This window comes from Sus scrofa, chromosome 6, assembly GCF_000003025.6.
Source record: "Sus scrofa isolate TJ Tabasco breed Duroc chromosome 6, Sscrofa11.1, whole genome shotgun sequence".
Classification (NCBI taxonomy): domain Eukaryota; kingdom Metazoa; phylum Chordata; class Mammalia; order Artiodactyla; family Suidae; genus Sus; species Sus scrofa.
In genome coordinates, this window is record NC_010448.4 from 161,439,291 (window position 1) to 161,464,729 (window position 25,439).

The following is a 25,439-nucleotide window of genomic DNA, read 5'->3' on the forward strand; positions in this document are numbered from 1 at the left end:
TGGGAAAAGATACTTTCACAATTAGAAGTGATAAGTAATAAAAATGCTTGAAAGTTTGGTTTTCAATTACTTTGAGAGATGGTCAGGGTTTTGGATTTGCCCACATAAAACGGAATAATATATATGAAATGTAGGTTATCATATCAACACTGCTGCATATGCTTCCTTGGAGAGGTACAACAGCATTATACTACTTGAGCTGAGAAGGACTCAGGGAAGATCTGATAAATCTTTTTAATCTGTTTTCTAAGCAGGGTCCATTGTCATTTTCTTTGACAGCAGTATTTTTAAAATAGACTCTAATTTACTTACAAAATATTCAAAATGACGTAATGACTATGGCTACCTGACCTGAAAAGTATAGAAAAGTTAGAGTCTAATTTTTGTTTATAAATTTCCAGGCTATAGAAGCTAACTAGCCAAGCAAAAAAGCAGATGAGATTTTGCAACATAAATTTCTCCCTTTATTTCTTTCATTGCCTTTCTAGAATTATGATTTTAGGTAATCTAATGGCATCTAGAGACTTTTACATTTTTTTCGTAATTCAACTTTACCATGTTCTTGCCCCCAATAAATATATCAGAGTATTAACAAGCTAGCCAGCTTGGCTCACATTTAAAGTGGAGGTGATGTCATTTAAAAAAAAAAAAAAAAAAGCTGGGATTCAACATATGTTGGTCCTGATTTTGCTGTGTTATTAGCTTGGAGACGTTGGTTGAAAGTATGAGCCTCATTTTTCTTTTCTGTGGAATAGGACTGTGACAAACTATGCCAAGTGCATTCCCATTAAGGGGATAACAAGGATTAGGTGTAGCAAAATAAAACAGAGCTGACATGATTTGTGATTCATTCACAAACCTGTAGCCTGGAAAACCATTAACTTCATTGGAGTAGAAGCTGTTCACTCTTGGCTGTAACCTTAGCACTCAGCTGAGTTCTTGGCACATAGTGGATGCTCAGAAACAGTTAAGTGAATGAATAATAATATTTTGCACTCTACTTAAAACAAGTTTAGTACTATCTGTTTCCTAAGAATTATAAAGCAAAATCCTTACTGTCAACCGTCTATATATATATATATATATATATATATCTCTCTTTACCTCTGTCTCTCTGTCTGTCTGCATATATACATAATTATGTATATAAACTCAACCCTCACAACAATCTTTTTGAAATTTTTTTTGAAATTTTTATGCAATTCTTAAAGGTTACTTACCATTTATAGTTATTAACAAAATATTGGCAGTATTCCCCATGTTATGCAATGCATTCTTAAACCTATCTTACACTTGATAGTTTATTCCTCCCACTCCCCTACCCTTCTACTGCTCCTCCAACTGGTAACCACCAGTTTGTTATCTATACCTATGAGTCAGCTTCTTTTTTGTTATATTTACTAGTTTGCCTCACAGCAGTCTTTACAGAGAAGGTAAATGAGGCACTGAGAAGATAGGATTTCAAACATTAGCAGTGTAGCTATGGAGTCAAGTTCATATTACTCTGCTTATATACCTCTCCAAGCAAGAATAGTGACACTTGATTACCGAAGAAATTGCCTTACAGTGACAAAATTTCTTTTTCCCAGAAATTTCCTTGTCACAGATACAAATGATTCAGCAGATGTAGGGGTACATTTTGAGAATTAGATTTTTTTTTTTCCCCTTATTCAGTAGGATATTCCCTCTCCCCCTCACTTTCTAGAACAGCAGGTTTCCTGATCTGTTACACCCCTTGAAGCAGTTTCCCGGCCTTTCTTGGAACTACCTCTTCCCCAGTGACAAAAATATCACACAGGGCTCTGCTCTGGGCAGAATTCCGCAAACTTAGGGTGGCAGAGTTTTGTTTCCTAGGTACTTGGCTTTCCAGTCGATTGGGTCCCGTCCCTGAACCAGGCTTGAGCCCCTTCAACCCAGGCCCTGACCTTCCCACGTAAGACCTCTCTCTCTCAAATCCCCACTGCCTCTTCTACCCAACTGCCACCTGTGATTCTGGTCCTCCTCTCAATTAAAATTAACTAGCTGACTGAAAGATGTTTATTTCTGGATGATTTGTCTAAGTGTCACTACATTTGACTTACTACCAAAAGATGTCAAGTGTTAGAAAGTATTTTGAGCTTAGGGAGTTTGTAGAAGGTTTTCAGGAGGAGATTGAGCTGAATTTCAAAGAATTGCTCTTACCTAATTTTCTCAGATGACCCTAATATACGAAGTGGACAGCTGGAAAAGAATGGGAAGAGAAATCCAACCGAGAGTAAATGGCGTGAGCAAAAGCCTACGAGTAGGCAAGTGCAAGGCATATTTTTGAATCGATGAGCAAACAACTGGTGGGGGTAATAGCTGGAACGGTGGGCCATGTTACAGCCTTAAAAATTGGTTCAGGGTGAGAGAAAAGCCCTTGGTAATCACTTAGTCCAGGTTTTTTGTTTTTTATTTTACAGATGATAAAACTGAGAGAAGCAAGTTGATCAAAGTTATACAATTAATAAGAGGCAGATTTAGGATTTTAACCAAGGACCTTTTATCTATGTACAATGCTCTCTCCATGTATTAACCATGACTATTTTTACACACACAGAATCATACCACAGGCTGCATTGATGGGAGAAAGTCATAAAAAGGCGCTATGCAACCATAAGACATAAAAAAACAATACTTACTTTGATCTAATGGTGGTGACAGAAGAGAAGTAGCTTACAGGGTGGTTAAATGTATTAAATCTGAAAGTTCTCAGTAGATTTAACTGGCCTCCTAGAGTCACCGCAACAGATAGGAACACTCCTTTTTTCTACCTTCCGTAGCGGTTTTCCTCTCTCTCAGTCTTAAGTTCATTGCATAGGAATTAAATGGCAGACCTGTAGCAAGTCCCACTTTGGGGCATCATTTATAAGATATACTTTAAAAAATTCTAGTCATAAGCAGGTAGTGAATGTTGGAGATGGACTCTCAGGCACACTGAGGGCCAAAATATATCTAAACAAACATATTCTCCACTGAGTGGCACTTATAAGAATGTCATATAAGCTCTTGAGAAGAGATGAGAAACCCCTAATAAACTTACGTTGTTCACCTAGGAAGAAGACATTTTACTAGATATTGATCAACATCTTCTGAGTATCTTTAGTGTAGAAAAGATTAATATATTTGGTTGCTCTGCTTATGTTTCAAGACGTCTACTTATTAAATTAAATATTAGTTGACGTAAGGTGTGATGAAAGGCTTGACTTACACCAACCAGTAAACCAGTGTACCAGTATACCAATACTGTCGTCCAGGCTTATATTCTTTTTTTAATTTTAATAATTTTATATAATTTTTAAAGGTTACTTTCCACTTACAGTTATTACAAAATATTGGCTCTATTGGATCTAAACTATTTTACACCCAATAGTTTGTACCTCCCACCCCTCCCCCCTCATATTGCCCTTCCCATCCTCCCTGTTGGTAACTACTGCTTTGTTCTCTATATCTGTGAGTAGGCTTAAATTCTTAAATACAGAAATAGTTGCACATTGTATCTGAAAACACCTAAATGAGAGTCCTTTCTTCTGTCAAAGAGCCAGAGATGAAGCTATGTGTGCGTGTGTTTCAAATTGCAAAATTAAGTTCACTGTGCTATGCACCTTTTCATTTATCATCTTTTTAATGTTGTCAACAAAGATAATCATTCCCATTTCTCATATGAGAACATTGAGATCTTATGACATCAAGTGACTAACCTGGGCAATGATGTTATTAATGATTACTGTTTGATATTTAATAATAGCAAAATCAGAGTCCTGGGCCTGGTTATCTGCATCCAAGTGCCTGGCATATAGTAAGAACTTAATAAATGTTTATTGAATGATGAAGTTATAGACTCTGAGTAACTATATGGTTAGTATAACTTATTCAGCAGCTAGCTCTAAATTATAATGTAATTATAGGGAAGAAGGTCAAGGGAAATCTACACATTTCAGATTACTTTTTTCCCCTCACCAGTCGTGTGGTTTAGAAGCAATGTACTTAATGTCCTCTCTTCTCTCTTCTGCCCTCCACCAGAGGGTGCTCATAAGCAATTAAATGATATAAAGCAGTAGAGACAGGAACTGAAAAACCAGTACCATTTTAATTCACAGTATGGATTATTGGCCTTTGTGCAGAATAGTTGACTTTAAAACGGAACTCTTGATTCAGTTGAAATAGCCTCTTTGGTTTAAAGTTGCCTTGAAAATAACAACTTGTCTGCCTTCCTATGCTATTATCTTTATACAGGTAAACCTGACCGTTCTTGCTGAATAGGAAGACCATGCCACGAGGCAGACTCAGGCTGGTCTAACAGGGCTTATATTGCTTGCCTAGCTTAATGCTTTTCTGTAGTATTCTACTACTCTGGGATATTTCAGAACCTCTTCTAATGTACAAGATTCAAGGATACTGTTATTACCTACATACTTAGCTTCTAAAAACACATCAGCTAATTCTGTTACAGTAGGCAACTTTTTATCTCCCTGTCCTGTAATTTGCTTTCAGGGGCTGGGATGCAATAGATTTAAAAAAAAAAACAAAAAAAACTTTTTTATTGAGTACACTTTTGTTGTCAGAGAGAACTCAAGATAATATTGGACTAGGGGAGGAAAGCATGAAGGTAGGCAGTTATAATGTGGAAAAGTAGCGTCAGGTGATTCTCCTTGTTTTCAGAAATCCCAGCAGATTAAAAGAAACATACAAAAAGCAAGTCAAAAGCATTTAATTAGTTTCATATACATCCTAAAATATTTGTAGAAATTTGAGGTAATTGAATCAAGAATTATCAGGGAGTTACCATTGTGGCTCAGCGGAAACAAACCCGACTGGTATCCATGAGGGCATGGGTTTGCTCCCTGGCCTGGCTCAGTGGGTTAAAGATCTGGCATTGCCAGGAGCTGTGGTGTGGGTCAGAAATGCGCCTTGGATCCCGCATTGCTGTGGCTCTGGCATAGGCTGGACTCCTGTATTTCGGATTGGACCTCTAGCCTGGGAACTTCCATGTGCCATAGGTGCAGCCCTAAAAATAAAAAAAAAAAAAGTTTTTTTTAAATTGTTATTATAATTTTAGAACTAACTAACATCTGAAGGATGCAGTTAACATTATTTAGTAGAAAAACTTAGGAGTCTAGAGAACATGTTTATGCTGTCATTAAGCAGATATGTGACTTTGGGCAAATGATTTTACCTCTCTGTATCTCAGTTTCTCTCCCTGTTAAATGGGAGGATTAGACTAGATCTTGTGAAAAGAAACTACCTTTCATTTAGAGTCTGTTGGGGATGGTGGGACTCCTGATAGAAGAAATTTGAGAATAGGGTGCTGATAAATTTCTCTCTCGAGATTCTCAATACTAGCTTGGAGTGGAGCAGAGGATGCTTGACAGGGAGGGTATGGCAGCAGTGCCTAACTCAGTTAAGGCTTCAAGATCTGTGGTCTCCTGTTTGGGATGTCAGCAGCTGATGAATTCTTCCAACTCTATTATCTTTTATGAGTCTAAAATGAAGGGATCTGTAGCAAGCCATCCTTGTTTCTTCCAGCTCTGCTTGCTTGTGTGATAGCATTTGTGTTTTTGTACATAACAAAAGCCTCAGAGTTTGTTAATTTCATTAACCCTTACCAACTGCCAAACCAACTGAGGACCATAACAGCACAAGGCCAGACAAAGAACACAGTTTTTTTTAATAGCTATTTACACAGGAGTTTTATAGATAATTGATCTTGACCTATACATCTCTTATGATATTCCATTGGTTCCAAATTATTACTAGTCACTTCCTTTTTAACACTGTGTTTTTTTTATGAGGTGACTAAACTGCTATTTAACCCTGCTATAAGAATGTGACAGTGGGCTAGTCCAGACAAGTGGAGGTGCAGTTGGTAACTAACATTCTTAATAAGCTTGCTTCAACCTGCCACAAATTAAAAGCTCTGTGACTTTTCTAGCACATAAGTGATTTTTAAAAAGAAAAAAAGCTTGGATTGTGAATAAATAAGCTTTTTTGATTTGCACTCTGGTTGGCAGTAAATGAAACTTCAGCCTCATGATTCAGTTTGGCTTAAAACTACCTTAATAATCTGTCTGGCTGAACAGTGAGCATCTGAAAATTTTGAAGCAGTCATCTCTGGGGCTTCTTACTCATAAAAATGCTTTGTGTTGGTCAGAAATGTGATGTAATTAAAAATTCCATGGCCTTTGGAGTAAAATCTGCTTTGCCTCCAAGCAGGATCCATTAGTCTGTCTTACACTTTGAGTACTTGATTGCACTTAGTAGTTGCTTGATTTTTGATAAGTTATTCTACTTCTCTCTCTCTCTCTCTCTTTTTTTTTTTTTTTTTTTTTTTTGTCTTTTTGCCTTTTCTAGGGCCGCTTCTGCGGCATATGGAGGCTCCCAAGCTAGGGGTCTAATCGGAGCTGTAGCCACCGGCCTGCACCAGAGCCACAGCAACGTGGGATCCGAGCTGCGTCTGCAACCTGCACCACAGCTCACGGCAACAACGGATCCTCAACCCACTGAGCAAGGCCAGGGTTCAAACCCGAAACCTCATGATTCCTAGTCGGATTCGCTAACCACTGAGCCATGATGGGAACCCCAAGTTATTCTACTTCTCTAAGGCTGTTTTTTGATTTATAAAATCATGATTGTCTTTAATTTGTGATATTGTTATGTAGGGTACCTTTTTTTTTTTTCTTTGTTTTTTTAGGGCCGTACCCATGGCATATGGAATTTCCCAGGCCAGGGATCGAATCAGAGCGGTAGCTGCTGGCCTATACCACAGCCACAGCTATACCGGATCCAGGCTGCATCTGTGACCTACGATGTAGCTTGCAGCAATGCCAAATCTTGTGTGAGACCAGGGCTTGAACCCACACCCTCCTAACACTAGTTGGGTTTTTAACCCACTTAGCCACAACAGAAGCTCCTGGGTAGACATATATTATGTTAAGTACTTAATATATAGTGGCTGGCAAATTGATAACATCTGGGAGCAGCTGTTTTAATTAAGCTGAAGATGGTTATTATTATTTATCAGACCATAAGGCAACATATAGTAGAGCCTTAATAGTTATTTGATTAAATTCTTTTTAAATGTCTCTGAGATTTTTTAAACTCAATCTGTTTTATTATAGTTTTTTTATTACTCGATGAATTTTATTACACTTATAGTTGTACAGCAGTCATCACAACCCATTTTACAGTATTTTCATCCCCAACTCCCAGCCCATCCTTCACCCCCAACATGCCTCCTTTGGTAACCATAAGTTTTTAAAGTCTGTGAGTCAGTTTCTGTTCTGCAAAGAAGTTCATTATAACCTTTTAAGATTCTACATATATGTAATAGCATATGATGTTTGTGTCTCACTGTCTAACTAACTTCACTTATCATGATAATTTCTAGGTCCATCCATGTTGCTGCAAATGCCATTATTTCTTTCCTTTTAATGGCTGAGTAGTATTCCTTGGTATATAGGAACCACATCTTCTTTATCCACTCCTCTGTGGATGGACATTTAGGTTGCTTCCACATCTTGGCTACTGTATATAGTGCTGCAGTGAACAGTGGAGTACATGTATCTTTTTAAATCATGGTTTTCTCTGGATTGATGCCCAGGAGAGGGATTGCTGGATCAAATGGTAATTCTATTTTTTGTATTTTAAGGAATCTCCATGCTGTTTTCCATAGTGGTTGCACCAGTTTGACATTCCCACCAATAGCATAAGAGGCTTCCCTTTTCTCCACACCCTCTCCAGCATTTATTGCTGGTAGATTTTTTGATGACTGCCATTCTGGCTGGTATAAGGTGGTACCTCATGGTAGTTTTGATTTGCATTTCTCTAATAATTAGTGATGTTGAACATCATGTGTTTTTTGGCCATCTGTATGTCTTCTTTGGAGAACTGTCTGCTTAGATCTTCTGCCCATTTTTTGACTGGGTTGTTTGTTTTTTTGGTATTGAGCTGCAGAAGGTGTTTATAGATTTTGGAGATTAAGCCCTTGTCAGTAGCTCCATTTGCAAATATTTTCTTCCATTCTGTGGATTGTCTTTTTGTTTTGTTTAGGGTTCCCTTTGCAGTGCAAAAACTTTTAAGTTTATTTATTTTTTTTTATTGTCATTCCTCTGTGAGGTAGATCTGAGAAGATGTTGCTGTGGTTTATGTCAGAGAGTGTTCTGCCTAGGTTTTCCTCTAAGAGTTTTATAGCATCCCATCTTATATTTAGGTCTTTAATCCATTTTGAGTTTATTTTTGTGTGTGGTGTTAGGAAGTGTTCTAATTTCATTCTTTTACATGTGGCTATCCAGTTTTCCCAGCACCACTTATTGAAGAGACTGTTTTTTCTCCATTGTATATTTTTGCCTCCTTTGTCACAGATTAGTTAACTGTAGGTGAATGGGTTTAATTATTTTCTTCTAGTTCTGTGAAAAATGCCATTGGTATAGTTTAATAAGAATTGCATTGAATGTGTAGATGCCTTGGGTAGTATAGTCATTTTGCAATTTTTTTTTCCTCTTTTTAGTGCTGTACCCGCAGCACATAGAAGTTCCCAGGCTAGGGGTCTAATCCAAGCTATAGCTGCTGGCCTACACCACAGCCATAGCAATGCTGGATCTGAGCCACGACTGTAAGCTCATGTCGATGCCAGATCCTTAACCCACTGTGCAAGGCCAGGGATAGAACCCACATCCTCATGAATACTAGTTGGATTCATTTCTGCTGAGCCACAATGGGAACTCTCATTTTGACAGTATCGATTCTTCCAGTCCAGAAGTATGGTATATCTTTGCATCCATTTGTGTCGTCTTTGGTTTCTTTCACCAGCATCTTACAGTTTTCAGAGTACAGGTCTTTTGTCTTTTTAGGTAATGTTATTCCTGGGTATTTTATTCTTTTGATATGATGGTAAATGGGATTGTTTCCCTAACTTCTCTTTCTCATCTTACATTGTTAGCATATAGCAATGTAGTTGATTTCTGTGTATTAATTTTGTATCCTGCAACTTTGCCAAATTCATTGGTGAGCTCTAACATTTTTCTGGTAGTGTCTTTGGGATTTTCTAGGTATAGTATCATGTCATCTGCAAACAGTGGTAATTTTACTTCTTCCTTTCCAATTTGGTTTCCTTTTATTTCTTTTTCTTCTCTGATTGCTATGGCTAAGACTTCCAAAACTATGTTGAATACTACTGGCAAGAGCAGACATCCTTGTCTTGTTCCTGATCTTAGCAGAAATTCTTTCAGCTTTTCACCATTGAGAATGATGTTAGCTGTGGGTTTGTCATTTATGGCCTTTATTATGTTGAAATAGGTTCCCTCTATGCCCACTTTCTGGAGGGTTTTTATCAGATATGAGTGTTGGATTTTGTCAAAAGCCTTTTCTGCATCTACTGAGAGGATCATATGGTTTTTATTCTTCAGTTTGTTCATGTGGTGTATCATACTGTTTGACTTGTGGATATTGAAAAATCCTTGCATCCCTGGGATAAATCCCACTTGATCATGATGTACAATCCTTTTAATGTATTGTTGTACAATCCTTTTAATGTACAATACTTTTAATGTATTGATGTACAGTCCTTTTAACGTATTGTTATAGCATCTGCAACCTACACCACAGCTCATGGCATCACCGGATCCTTAACCCACTGAGCAAGGCCAGAGATCGAACCCGCAACTTCATGGTTCCTAGTCGGATTCGTTAACTACTGAGCCACAACGGGAACTCCTAAAAAAACTTTGATTAATGTTCTTTTTAAAACACAAAGAAATTGTATTTTATAAACTGATTTTTAAACGATAACAGTAAGCTATAGTTTCAGAACTGTTAGGTTGTGTTACTAAGTGTATCACATGTAAGGTGAGGATCCTGCAGGTGACACAACTGAATTTTTCTAGTGAAAACTGGATTAAGATCATGGTCCATTTAGAATTGGAAGGGTTCTAAGAAGTCGTTCATGTGGGTTACTCCCATTTTCTGCATTAAGTCTCCTGATGACTGGCCCACCGTTCCATTATTTGGTTTCCTAAATTCTTGTTCTGTACTTTAGAAATATCTTAGTCTGTCGTTAACAGTGAGGAATAAAGACAGACTTACAAGTGTGTGTTTGTAAAAAGGCTAATACTTGACTACAAAAGCAAAAATACTTGGCGTTCCTGTTGTGGCGCAGTGGAAAATGAATCCATCTGCTATCCATGAGGATGCAGGTTCGACCCCTGGCCTCACTCAGTGGGTCAAGGATCTGGCATTGCTGTGAGCTGTGGTGCTCGTCGCAGATGCAGCTCGGATCCCACACTGATGTGGCTGTAGCTCTGTTTGGACTTCTAGCCTGGGAACTTCCATATGCCATGGGTATGGCCTCAAAAAAGCAAAAAATAAAATAAATAAAATAAATAAATAAATACTTTAAAGAAGTAACTCATAGGTTTTTTTTAAAGCATTATTAAAAATGACCTAATAAACACCCTGAGAGCCAAGCTTTAAATAATAATAATACTTGTCAGAGATAGCCAGTGACCAATTGTGATGGTTTTAGGGCTTGTCTTTTTGCAATTGCTTTGATATTTCTTTTTAATATGTTTATAAGGAAAATATATGAGGGGAAACATTAAGAATATTCTAAAACTTCACAGAAGAATGTGCTTTGAGGGCTTCTCAATTGTTTCAAATAATTGCCATTGTTATTTATGAAAATTGTTTTCATCTGTATGCATTGAATAGTCCAAAAGATCACAACAACCTTTTGGTCTCAGGATCCTTTTGCACTCTTAGAGTGTCATCAGAGACTTCAAAGAGCTTTTATTTATATGAATTATGTCTGTTGATATTTGTCATATTCAAAATTAATATTGAAAAAATTAAATGTTGAAGGTAATAATCCACTGCACGTTAATATAAATAGCATGTTTAAGTGAAAATTAGTTGTATTTTCCAAAAAATAAAATTAGTGAGAAGAGTGACATTTTGCACTTTCACATCTCCTCAACATCTGGCTTAATCCAGAAGACAACTGGACTCTCACATCTTCTGAATTAAACCTGTTCTGAGGGAATTCCCATCGTGGTGTAGTGGAAACGAATCCGACTAGGAACCATGAGGTTGCGGGTTCAATCCCAGCCTTGCTCAGTGGGTTAAGGATTTGGCGTTGCCTTGAGCTGTGGTGTAGGTCACAGATGTGGCTTGGTTCTGGCATTGCTGTGGCTGTGATGTAGGCCAACTGCTGTAGCTCTGATTAGACCCCAAGCCTGGGAACCTCCATATGCAGGGATGCAGTCCTAAAAAGCAAAACAAAACAAAACAAAAACAAAACCAAAAACCTATTCTGATATGTTGTTTTCAGTGGAGTGTATGAAGAAAATCTGGCCTCACACAGATCTGTAGTTTTAAAATGGAAGAGCATTTTAATAGTCTTTTCAGATAATTGTGGATATTCTTCTTTGATATTAAGTCAGAAGTCAGCAAGTGATAGTTTTATAAATGTTAGTTTCAATGTGGATTCTGGAGCTGCATCACTGTATTTTTTTTTTTTTGTACTTTGTTGCAGCAAGATCCATTGATCTATCTATCTTGCACTTTGAGTAGAACCTTTACTCATGCATTAGTTTTGCTGTTTGGAGAGTATTGGTCCTCTGAGTTGTGCATAGTTTCTAATGTTGAAGGATTTCATTATATGATATCAAAAAAAAATCACTCTGATGATATCACACTGACCTCATTAGAAAAGTGTTGAAGCATTGGGGAGCTGTTGAGCCCATGGTGGCTGATAGTTTTCCAAAATTTTAATTTTAAATCTTGAAAACTCACTTTTTGTCATTGACAGTTAATACTGTCATACTTGTTGCCTTGAAATAAAAGGTTTGCTTCATTCATTTTGGAGGAAAATCCTGTTAAATACCTAAATCTGGGAATAATCATAGTTCATCTCCTATTCATTTAAGTAATAATACAATTTTTCAATAATTCCTTGAAAAAAGTGGCTGATTCAGAACACTTCTCAAATGACTGCACACGTGTTTTTCCCTTAACACAGTCATAATTCTCTGCTATGCAGTGTGTTTTATGCAAACTTACCAATTGTTATTTAGAATATTAAAAACCATGTACTTAAGAGTCAAGTTTAATTAATTAATGAAATTAACATTTTTACAGCAAGTACATGGCACTGAAGACTTTAACACAATTTGTTGTCACTACCTTGATTCGTGCTAAGGTACCAACAGTTTTGCCTACTGATGGTGAAAAAGCACAGTGAAAAAGTCAAATATTATCTAAGTATTAGTATTAAAATTATTTTAACTTTATGGACCCCCTAAGGGATTCTCAGGAATCTTGTGTCTATAGACCATACTTTGAGAGTCATTGACAGTTACTATCTTCCTAAGAAAATACTCAATATTTTCTATAAGAGGAAAAGAAAAAAACTTCAAGTAGATTTTAAGACTATTCTCTAACTGATGGAATGTGTACTATGTGGCAAATGTATTCTTTAAGCCATCCTCATAGAAAGTCTGTGAGGAGAGGTAATATTATTGATTTTTTTATAGAAGAAACTAAGGCTTAAGATTTAAAATATTGATTGGCGTAAATCGTAGAACGGCGAATAGCAGAAGTGAATTTGAGCTTTGTCTTTACAAGTCCTTGCTGGAGTTTCTGCTGTGATGCAGTGGGTTAGTGATCCAACTTGTCTCTATGGAGGTGCAGGTTTGATCCCAGGGCCTGGTGCAGTGGGTTAAGGAGCCAGCATTGCTGAGATTACAGCTCTAGCTTGGATTTGATCCCTTGCTGGAGAACTTCCATATGCAACGGGTGGGGGCGTGGGGGAGGGGAAGGCAGGGGCGGTGGCAAAAAAAAAAAAAAAAAATTAATTATTTAAAAAATAAAAGATCTTGGAGTTCCTGTCGTGGCACAGTGGTTAACAAATCCGACTAGGAACCATGAGGTTGCAGGTTCGATCCCTGGCCTCGCTCAATGGGTTAAAGATCCGGCGTTGCTGTGAGCTGTGGTGTAGGTTGCAGACGCCGCTCGGATCCTGTGTTGCTGTGGCTCTGGCATAGGCTGGCGGCTACAGCTCCGATTCCACCCCTAGCCTGGGAACCTCCACATGCCGCAGCAGCGCCCCAAGAAATGGCAAAAAGAAAAAATTTAAAAATTTAAAAAATAAAAGACCTTGCTTTCAAGAGAATGAGAAGATAAGCTACAAACTGGGAGAAAATATCTACAAAAGGTACATTGATAAGAGACTATTATCCAAAATATACAAAGGACTTTTAAAACTCAACAAGAAAACAACGCAATTAAAAAATGGCCCCTGTCCTTAAGAGACATCTCACCAGAGAAGATATATAGATGGCAAATAAGCATGTGGAAAGATGTTCCACCATATATGTCATCAGGAAAATGCAAATTAAACCAACAGTGAGATACTACTACACACCTACTTGAATGGTCAAAATCCAGAACACTAACAATACCAAATGCTGGTGAGAATATGGAGCAGCAGGAACTCTGATTCACTGCAAAATGGAAGACAATTTGGCAGTTCCTACAAAAATAATAAGCATACTCTTACCATATGAACTACCAATTTGCTTCTTAGTTATTTACCTAAGGAAGTTGAAAACTTATGTCCATGTAAAACTCTAAACATAGACGTTTATGGAAGCTTTATTCATAATTGCTGTAACCTGGGAACGACCAAAATAGCCTCAGTAAGTGAATGCATAAGTTACAGTGTGGTACATCCAGACAATAGGATATTATTCCCCATTAAAAACAAATGAGCTCTCAAGGCATGAAAAGACATAGGTGAACTTGAAATGCGTATTACTAATTTTAAAAGTCCATGCTACATCCAACTGTCTCCTGTTAAGTAGAAAGGATTCCTTAGCAATCCGTAAGGATTTTTAAGTGCCTGCATTTTCCTCAGATCACTTTTTTTTTTTTTTTTTTTTGGCTACATCCATAGCATAGGGAAGTTACAGGGCCAGATAACAAATCTGAGCCATAGCTGCGACCTATACCAGAACTGTGGTAGCACAAGCCTGAGATCAGACCTGTACCACCACAGAGACACCAGATCCTTAACCCACTGTACCACAGCAGGAACTCCCCTCAGATCATTTTTTAACACAGCAGATTTACTGATTTTGGTCATTTTTTTCTTCAAGTCTAATTTAAAAATAGGTTTCTCATCCTTATGTTACTGAGTCCAAGCTTATGCTGCTCACTGCCTGGCAGTTCAGTAAATGGAGAGATGAGTTGTTAAGGCAAGGAATAGCAACTTTGTTTGGAAAGCCAGCCCTCTGAAAAGATGGTAGGCTAATGGCCCAAAGAACTATCCTACTATCTTCAGGCTTCTTTTATACTGGAAGAGAAAGGAGTGTAGTTGGTTGTTGCAAACTCCTTGGTGACTGAATCATTTGGTTTTGCACCTGTACATGCAGATAGATCCAGTTACAATGTTTCTATAAACCTCCAACAAGACAAACATTCCTCTCTGTTCTGCAAGTTTTTATCTCTATATGAATGGCAAAGTAGTATACCTTTAAAGGTCAAAGCCTTGAGAATGGGCTATCCTATACAGTTCTGGACACTTTAGCAACATGCCTAACTTGTAACAAAAGCAATAGAATATAAAGATTAAAGTAAAAGAGGAGTTCCCATTTTGGCTCAGCGAAAATGAACCCAACCAGTATACATAAGGATACAGGTTTGATCACTGCCCTCACTCAGTGGTTTAAGAATCTGGTGTGGCAGTGATGTGGTATAGGTTGCAGATGCAGCTCGGATCCCACATTGCTATGGCTCTAGCTCTGATTCAGCCCCTGGCCAGGAACTTCCATAGGCCATGGGTGTGGGCCTAAAAAGATCCCCTTCTCCCCCCCAAAAAATATATATATTAAAGTAAAAGAAGCAGATCCAATATAGGACCATATATTTGTTCTTCCCTATTGCACTTTAAGTCATCAGCTGACAAGAAGAATCAGCCTAAGTTCTTGCCTATTATGGCTATTATGCTTTAAAATGTGGCCTTATTTTTAAAGTATACTGTGAAATCCCTTATTTTTATAAAAAGGAGGGTTTGTTAAACAGTTTAAATATATGCTTTTGTGTTAATGTGGGAGAATATAGACTTGTCAAATTCATTAAAATAATGCTAATAATTTATAAAGTCATGTTAACTTAGAAATACTGCTTTTGTCCACCCTGAAATATTATCTTCATTTTTTATATATAAATATCATAACTACTATTAGAGTCTTGTTTTCCATAGTCCTTCACTCTTAAGTTTTTTGAGAATCAGCATCATTTTGAATCAGTGTTTTCATGCTGGGTCATTTTGTCCCAAGCCACAAATACTCATTCACAGAATAACAAAAAAAGTGTTTATTGAGTATTTGCGTGGGTTAGGCTTTGTTCTTAATGCTTTACACGTTAGCTCAGCCTTATCCGTACCCTTTGAGAAAGGTACTAGTCTACTACTATCTCTCTTTTCTATCATTAGGACAGCTGCATTTGTTTGTTTTCATCTGCCTTATGGGTATATTTTCATCATCTTTCCAAGATATTTTTCAAAATATCTTTTAAAGGCTTATTTACAAGGATTTTCAACACTTTCAATTATGAGATCATACCTCTAAGCATAATCATGAAACTGGTGTCGAATATTCTTGTCTCATTTATTATCCGGTTCTGACAGGTGAGCTCTGTAAGTACTTGAAGCATCATAGACAGGAGAGGGGACGGGTTATTTCAAGCTAATTTGTCTTTCCCAATCAGTCTATTATAGTTCAAAATAAAGTATTGAAGGAGTAACTTGTGCTATGAGAAACTAGAATTTCAGATAAAATCTAATCTTAATTGGTGTTTTAGGTATGTAAGTGTCTTATGGAGTTTCTCTGATTCTGTGTCATTCCTGCAATTTATATTTTTTTTAGGTTCCATAATACTCTTGTGTGATTTCCTTGTATATTAGAGACATTTATTTTAATCTCAGAGACATTTTTTTCTTTTTTCACTCAAGGGTTAACACTCTTCTTAGTGATAAGCTTAGGAGAAAAGTAAACAGGCCCAGCTCTTGCCCTCATAGACTTACAGGGCTAAGCTAGACTTACAGGTACAGGTTTGTTTGTCCTCTCCACTTTGCAGTTGCAGATATTATCTGTTTTCTTATTCATTACATAGTGTTTATTTCCAGCATAATTTCAGGCTTAAATTCTTGGTATTGGCTCAAATGAAGATCATCGTTCTTTATATAGAAAGACTTTATTGAATATTTCTGTTCCTAGAAGTTACCAGTTCACAAATTTTTCTACCCCACTGATGCGTTTAAGTATGCAAGTTCAGGTAGGTGGCGGAAGAGTGTAAATCAGTGTTACTTTCTGGGGGAAAACTGTATATATACCATGAGACCCTTTCCTGTAACACTGGTATACTACTGCTGTTTGAAACATTGTTTTTATTATGCTTTACTATTCTCTTTTGGATTTTCTTATCTTCAGATTTTTACCCTGAATAGTCTTTGATTTGTGATTATACTTTCTTCTGTTGATTCACAGAAGGATGCTTGTACTATATTAATGAGGAGGCTGAAAAAAAATTAATAATACTTTGTTATCACTAATTCATCTTAGATTTAGAGGAGACTTTTTCAGATGTGGTGTAGTACCATATGTTTGTCCAACTCTATCAGGTCAGGATTAAGCCACAGTAATTTCTTATACAAAAAAATTGGCAGATTATAATCTCAGGGTTAGAGATTCTGAGGTATTCCCCCTCTTCCAATCAGTAAACATTTATTATCATTTTAAACAAGGGACTGGGCTAGCTACTGGAAGCGATGGGAGGTGCAAAAGATCTAGTACCTAGCCTACACCCAAGAGATAAGAGGAAATAAAATAACTGTAACACAAATATTAAAAGAAAGGTGGAAATACGCTACTGTGAAAGCACAGAGGAAGGAGCTCTTTTAGCTGTTTCATTGCGTTGCCCCCAACTTCAGCACTCCTTTTAGGATTCAAAATATAGTGAATTGAATAACAAACTTGAAGGACTGACACTAGACTTCAAGACTTACTGTGAATCTACAGTAATGAAAAACATTGTCGTATTGGTAACAACAACAAAAAGAAGACAAATAGATCAACAGTTTAGAGAGCTCATAAACAGAACCCTGTTAATAGAGTCAGCTGGTTTTTGACAAAGGAAAAAAAGCGAAAACATAGATGAACTCAAAATGCATACAGCCTCCCATATCCATGGATTTCAGTCTGTAGCTGAAATCCATAGAGGTTGAGCCCACAGATACAGAGGGCTGGCCGTGTTATGCCATTTTATATAAGGGACTTGAGCAAATGCAGACTTTGGTATCTATCCTAAGATCAGGGCCTGGAACTAACTGCTTCTTGAGTAGGAAGGGATGACTATATTGCTAATTGATAGAGACCAATTTGAAAGGCTACACATTAAATGATTCTAACTATTTGACGTTCTGCAAAAAGCAAAACTGGCGACATAGTGGTGAGGAGTCAGGGGAAGATGAATAGAGCGAGCACAGAGGGGTTTTAGGGCAGTGAAAATACTCTGTATGTTATTATAGTAATGGATAAATGCCATTACACCTTTACCCAAACACATAAAATGTACATCACCAAGAATGAACATTAATGTAAACCATAGACTTGGGTAATTTTGACATGTCACTGTAGGTTCATCCCTCTTAAAAGAACCACACCATTCTGGTGAGTGATGGTGATAATGGGAAAGACTGCATGTGGGAGGGGGCAAGGGGTTTCAGAGAAATCTCTTTATTTCCCTCTCAATTTTAAGTTACTTAAAATTACTCTTTAAAAAAGTCTTAGTACATATATAACAAAATCCTGTGCTCTTCAACAAAGTAACCCATTTCAGCTAGTGAGATGAAGTCTACTTTTTCCCCAGCCTCTCCCAGTCCCTGAGTATCTGGAAGATCATACCCAGATGTGCAACAAGTGTGTAAAATTAAATAATAAAATAGAGGAATTTTGATTTTACCTTATATTGGATTTTTTTAACCCATTTTGAATCTCTGCATCTGCCATGATGGAAAGTCAAAGAATTAAAATCTAACAAAGCCAGAAAAAAAAAAAATCTGGATAAAGCCTTGAATAGATTTTGAATTGAGCCACAGTCCCCTTCATTATATTAGGTTAAAGCAATCTTGTAATTGAAAGATTACCATTATGTAGAGGTTAATTAACTAATATGATACATGTAAATCTAGATATAAATCTTCAACTATAAAATCAAACAATGTTCAGCCCTAATCTTTTTCTTTTTCCAATTTCTTACAAAGTAAATACTACAATGATAATATCGATCATTTATAATTATGAAACCATTTGGTTTCAGATACCTTATCGTAGAGGGTCTTCATACGAACTCTGTCAGGAAGATAGAACAGATTATAATACCTTTATTGGTAAACTAAGGACAGATCGTATAACACCATTTTCTAAGGAAGAAAACTGAAGTACAGAAATTCTAATTGATTATGCCCATTGTTATTGGGCAATTTGAGTGCTGTAGCCAGCCTGGAATCTCAGCCTTAAATAGGTTCCCTGAAAGTGGACACTATGCCTTATCTATAATTAGTCTTGGGCACATGGTAACTCAGAAATTCCTGACCCTTTAATTTCCTCAGTGCAGAGTGAATCAGCTCTAGATGAAGGAGAAAGTGCTGGCCACTCTCCTCTTATCTTCAGGAATTATTAGTAGCTCTGGGGAAGCTCAATGTTGATAACTGTGGAGACAAGCCCCATTACAGAGCCAGCCCATTTTTAGTACCACGTACTTTTTTTTAAATTTTAATTTTATTCGGGTATCGTTGTTAGCACAAGTCCATGTGCCTGATGCGCAGTAAGGTCAAACAAACCAAAATGTTGGGGTTTGGAGCAGAGAAAGGTTTATTGCAGGAGATGGGTGGCTCTTGTCCCCAAAATATCCCAAACTCGCTGAACCCAAAATTGTAAAGCCTTTTAAAAGCCAGATGAGAGAGGAGGGGGTTCCCGAGCTCAAGCTTAATTCTCCAACTGGTTGTTAGTGAAGTCCCAGGGGAGTATCACAAGGGTTCACATTATCAGTCCTTAGGACCCAGTAGGTCTGGGGGCTATGTGCTCATGATCATCAGGTATTTAATTTCTTCCATTTGGTGATGATTTTAGCATCTGCAAAGTAACTCAGGAAATGTACATCAGTTACTATTTATTATCTAGGTACTTCAGAGAGGAGCCTCCCCTTGGAAGGCCCATGGGGTCCTGCTTAGTTACTTAGTTGACTTATAGGGTTGTGTCAATTTTAGGTGTACAGTTTTAGGTGTACAGCATGTACATATATCCATTCCTTTCCATATTCTTTTCCCATTTGGGTCACTACAGAGTATTGAGTAGATTTCCCTGTGTGTAGTACTGTGCATGAGTGCTTTCTTCCAGGTCCTCCTCAAACATGCCCTCTTTTAACTTACACATGATTGGGCTGTATGCAGAGACAGATAGTTGAAGTTAATCGGCCATTTCTCTTCCCCAAGTCCTAATTCTAATGATCATTGGAATGATAATAGCTCTTCGGCCTATTTAAGTATAGTTTCAAAGCCAGCTTTTACTTACCTTATTGCATTTAACCCTTTTGAAAGTCCATTGAGGCAGTTAGGGCAGAGATTTCTCACCTCAATTAATAAAAGAGGAAACTCTAGCTTGAATAGAGAAATGACTTTTCCAAGATCGGGAGGCTAGGCAGTACTTAAATTGAGATTTTTCTGGCTCCTTCAGGTCTCTTTCCATTACACTACACTGCTTTTGATTGTCAGTGACATTTACCATCATTACTATTTCATTACCAGAGGATTTCAGGGTGGGGGAAGAGAACTTTTTCAAATGGAAAATATTGTGAAGGCATCAGGGCTTGAAATTTAGCCTGTGTTTCTTAACCAACTTCACTATGCCTTTATTTATACTGAAATGAAATAAATTTAGCTAATTGTGACATTGTATTGATGGATATGATTGAATAGAAATCAATCAATCAATACAGAATCAATACTTGAACATTTATGTATTTACTTATTCAAGCAGGTCTTCTAGCATTTGTACCTTACAGTGCCAAAATATCTAGATCCAAAAGCAAGCAAACAAAAACTTCTAATCAGGTGAAGGGAGAAATAACAATAATCAAACACATACGATTTTTATCAGTGTAATCTATATGACATACACACCTCACCTGCATATTTATTGAAATACACCTGCGTATTTATGTCATGTTTGCATTTTCCATTCCAGTATTCATCTTTAGATAATTAACCTAATTATAACACATTTGAATTGTAGTTATGACTAACCAACTATTGTAACTAGGTCCCTGTGAATTTACAGATACTTCTGTTTCCTCATATCAGTTTAATTCACACCTCCCCAAAGTTACAATGGATGTTTTCAGTGTGCGAGCGGATATTCTGTTTTGTTTCCAATAATAATAAAGGAAGTTTCACTTTATATTATCATTACATTAAATGTGTGTCATTTTACTAACACCAATGAGAAATACTGTCTCTGATTTGTTTGTTTTGGCTGCACCATGGGGCATGTGGAAGTTCCTGGGCCAGGGGTTGAACCTATGCCACAGTTGCAACGTGTGCCACAGCTGTGGCAGCACTGGTTCCCTAACCCACCGCACCACACAGAAATTTACAAAAATACTATCTTTGGGTTATTTAATATTGTTTTAATTCTTCTGTATAGACAAAAGTAACTGGTACTCATATTTCCCCTAATTTAATTTACATCTCAAAATAGTTGTTTAATATCTGATCCACTGTAAAATTCAATATTACTTTAATTGTTTTAGCTAAATGTGGGTGAGGTTTTCAATAATGGTAATAAAAAGAGTAAACGGAATGTCTGTGTGCCAGGTACTCTTCCTGGAGCTTTACATGTATGTATTACATGTATTCAGATCTATAATGATCTGAAATTGTAGATTAATATCGATGAAAGCATAAATGGCATTGTAACCATGTATAGAAACTTTTTAAAAAATGCCTTAAGCAAACACTTACAGGTATACCCTTCCAAAAAGATTTATAGAGTACTGTGCTGGGAATTGGGAAATGGAGGTGTCACTCTACTAATCAGAAAAGTAACAGACATGCTGGGGTGGGGAGGTATATATAATTAGCTTCATTTTAGGCTTGTTTCAGTTTCCTGGAGCCTCAGTCTATGTCTAATGAAAAATAGCCTTGGCTATAGTAACATCCATATCTGGAAAATTTTCAGATTTTCAAAACCTTCCTTTGAATGTAACATTCTAATCTAGCTCCAGAAATAATAAAAAAAAAAAATCTGAAAAGTAAAAATTTTTGTGAACTATGACCTCATCTTGTTTACAAGTGATGGATTCTACTTTTTGCAGATGTGTCTTGCTGAATCAGGGCTCTCTTATCCCTGCCATCGACTTACAGTGGGAAGAAGATCTTCACCTACACAGACCCGGGAGCTGTCCGAAGAGGTAAGCCTGTTTGCCAGCTTTTCATTGAACGTAAAGCCTGTGCTCCACTCACCTGCCCACTTCCTATTCTTTTTTAGCTGCCACAGCAATGAATAGATCAAGTTAATGTGGCGTGAAGAGTCTCAGTAAATTCTTGAAGGCAGAAACTTTCCTTATGAGATTATTGCTAATGTGCTCCTTCTTGTTCTCTAAGTTTCATGTTTCAAACAAACAGAATTTGGGTGAATTGGTTGAAGTGATTTTCACTTAGAACTGTCAGGTTAACAAAGGGATTTTCTTTGCTGCTGACTATATAGGTAAGTACATATTAGGCTTCATCCTGAAGGTCCTTTAACTCTGAGTTGCAGTACCTTCTGGAGCCAGGCATTCTGCTCCATACTAGGTAACAAAAATGAATAACAGTGTACCAATACCACAGTGCTCAGAGTCAAAGGTGGTAGATTAGCAAACCAATAATAATGGCATAATGTAGTAAACGCAGTGATAGCAGTGCATACAGGGTGCTGTAGAAACAAAAAAAGGCAGAGAAGACTGAACACGTTTATGTGTGTGGTATGCCTGAATGTGTCTTTGTGGGTGGGTCTGAACTGTATTAAAAGAAAATTGTCTTTTCCTTGGCTACAAATAACAGTATGTGTCCAGCTCTGACTTTGGTTATAAGGGCCTGGGTAAGAGAGCCTTGACATTACAGTTTATGTGTTTTACAAGTATTTGTTGAGCTGCTACTCTACTAGGAAAAGTCATTACCATGACTTAAAAAGTGCATGCAACAGAGGTCATAACTAAATAGTACAAAAAACTTTATTTATGCCAGTGTTTTTCAGGCTAGAGCAGTGATCCAAGTATTCAAAAGCTTGAGCTAGTTCGGTAAAAGCTTTTTCCGCTTGCATTCTATACAAAATGTGGTTGCAACTTTTTTATTTCAACTGATATATTTTGTATACTCATTACGGAAGCTGCCGCAGAACCTCTCCAGCCACCCTCTGAAAATGTAATTATATCACTTAAATACGTGAAAGAGAAAGGGGCCTGCATAAGTGAAGTTCTAGTCTGTGATCATCCTGTGAAAATGATAGTCTGCTACTCTGGGTTTTAGAAATCTGCAAAGAAGGGAGGTTTTCCCCCTTCTACAGATACTACTGTACTATTTTCTTGGACCTCTAAAAATCTTAATTTCCTTTAAAAAGCCCACACCATTTTTTTTTTCCAGCACTTTATCTCACTAGTTCCTTGTGAAAGAAAAAATAATTGAGTTTCACTGCTTGGCAGAAATTGCCAGAAATAATTTATTGAAATATTTCCTTCTAATGCTTGAGTATATTTTTAATCACTAAAGTAGGTTGTGCTTCAACTCTTTTAGTGGTTAAATTTACTAACAGTAAAGGGGAGCCAACTAGCTTCACCCAAAATTCTTAATTATTTTATGTTCTGAGAGGTGACAGTTACCTATTTCACTTCATTTTATTTCTTTCTCTTACCCTCCCCATTATATGTGTTTTTTGGACAGTCCCTTCAGTGGGAAGAAGTCAAGGCCATATAGTGATAAATAGTGTTTGTGAAGCTGGCATATACTTTTTAGGTTAATTACAGAAGAAGGTAAAGTAGAGTTAGGGGGTTTTGTAAAACTAAAACAGCCACGGCCTCAGGAATTTCTTTAAAATCTGATTATCAGGGTTGAGTCCATTATTTTTCCTTCCCTGGCTAGCTGTCAATACCACTTCCTCTAGGGGCTGATGAGAAGTGAGGAAGAAACTTTGACTTGGTTTTTATGTTGTCAGAGAATTGTAAAACGGGAAAGGATTTCTTATTTTACTTACACTCTCCCATCCATTCATCTCTCACTCATTTAAACAATTCTTTAATGTCTTCTACATGCCAAATGTTAGGACCATTAGTCTATGTGCTGCAAGAGCTCCCTTTTATCTCCATTGGCTGGGTTCTCACCTCAGGAGGCAACAAGTACCATTGCTGAGGATCTCTGTCTGTTAATATCTACCTTATATTAAACTGGAAGCTGTGACCTTGTAGCTTCCACTCAGTGGCTCTGCTGCTTTCTTCTGGTTTTAACCCTCCTCTTACATGACTTCATGTATTTCAGTACAGTTAACGTTTTGCTGTTGACTGTCTTTAAGCCTTGAGTTAGGAGGGAGATATTTGAAACCAGTAGTTAAATTCAAGTTTTCAGTTTTATATGCATTATAGTTATGTGTTCTCAAGCTGGTAGAATTTTGTTTCTTACATCCTCTTTCTAACTTTGCAAATACATTGTCCTTATGCTAATTGAACATTTTCTTGTTTCTTCCCATCTTCCCCTTGCTTCTGTACTCCCTTTCAAAGATCTTCCTATATTTCTGGATATTTAGCTAGATACCTGTTTTCTCTTTATCCCAGCTGCTTAGATAGGACAGTGTAGGGACCCCCTGGACCCAGGTTCCTTGGAAATTGTCCAATCCTCAGTTGTTAGTGGAGGAGCAGGGTAGGTACCCCAAGAATAACAAAAACAAATTTCAAGTGCAGTTAATGTTAAAACTATTTATTTATAAATTCAGTTAAGGAGATAGCTACTGAATACTTACCATATGCTAGTCAAATGAATGTAAACTGAAAATTTCATATTATATAATCAGTGAGAAAAGTGAGACAACGAGACATAAGACACTAGGGGAGCACATGTGATGGGGAGGTGCTGTAACCTTCAAGAATGTTTTCAGGAAAAGCCCTATCTGCTTTATCTTCCTCTGAGGCCTAACACCTAGTAAAGCGCCTGGCACATAGCAGCCACAGAATAAATATCTGTGAATTAATTTTTTTTTAAAGAAGAAAATAGAGAAGAGGAGCAGGGATTAGACAGGTTGACATCCAAATCAAATTATAAAGAATGAGTCACAGTCAGCCAAATAAAAAAAACAAACAAACATGGAAATAGTGTTGGAAGTAGTGTTCCATTCGGAGGAAACAGTGTGATATATTGTAGTATATGGGGAGAAATTAGTATATTTTGGTGTTGATGCACAGTAAAGTGGGAGGCAAAGATAGGAGATGAGGCAAACGTGAATAGGTCTTATACGTCAAGTTGGGCACTTGAACTGTGGGAAGCCATAGAAGACTTTAAAAGTGGGGAATGATTTTTTTTTTTTTTTTTAATTTTCCCAAGTAGAAAATTTAGAGAAAAGCACTTTGGCTGCTGTACAGAGGCTAGATGTAAGGGAAGCAAGACTGGAGACAGACAAATCAGATAGGAATCTATTGTACTAGTATAGGCAGAAGATAATGAGATCCTGAACTAGAACATCATTAGTGAAAAAGAGAGAAGGACATGGATTCAGAATATATTTTGTAAGGGAAAATCAGTAGGACTGGTGTCTAATAGGATCTGTGGGAGAAGGGAGGGAGGAAACAACAATACCTAGTTTTTGGCTGAAGTGACAGAAAAGATTCATTCAGTAGGCATTCAATAAATTCTCATCATACAGCCACTCTACACCTGACGCTGGCGTTAAGTGCTGGAAACATGGCTCTGAACAGAGCCCGGTCTTTCCATCAAGGAACACTACCTAACCACATGAATACAGATAGTTGCCAAAAGTCTATATTTCAGTCTTTAAAACTTGATGAGACAAGTATGTAGCTTGTCTACCAGTGGTGCCATGCCACATACTCACCAGAGGCAGACTAAATCATAATCCAGTTCCTTCTAAACATCTCCATCCAAATTCCTACTAAAGATTCACTCTGTTAAAACTGAACTTCTGTCTTTCTCAAAACCCATCTGCTCACCCATGTTAATGCTCATCGTCAGCCCAAGACAAGAACTGTTTACTGCAGTCACTGAGGGACCTGCTCTTCTTTGAAACTGTCCCACTTGATCTGATATAAGATCTTTATATCCTTTTCCTTTT

The 25,439-nt window shown here is 37.2% G+C and overlaps 1 protein-coding gene across 2 annotated transcripts in view; it reads left to right on the plus strand.

Moving 5' to 3' along the window:
- The window catches only part of FAF1 (Fas associated factor 1), a 429,817-nt gene that overhangs the window by 265,376 nt on the left and 139,002 nt on the right, over nucleotides 1-25,439 (plus strand). For both annotated transcript variants that reach the window (XM_021097816.1, XM_021097817.1), the window contains exon 9: nucleotides 21,445-21,540. In XM_021097816.1, coding sequence (XP_020953475.1) covers nucleotides 21,445-21,540 — 96 coding nt within the window. The remainder of the gene's footprint in view (nucleotides 1-21,444; nucleotides 21,541-25,439) is intronic.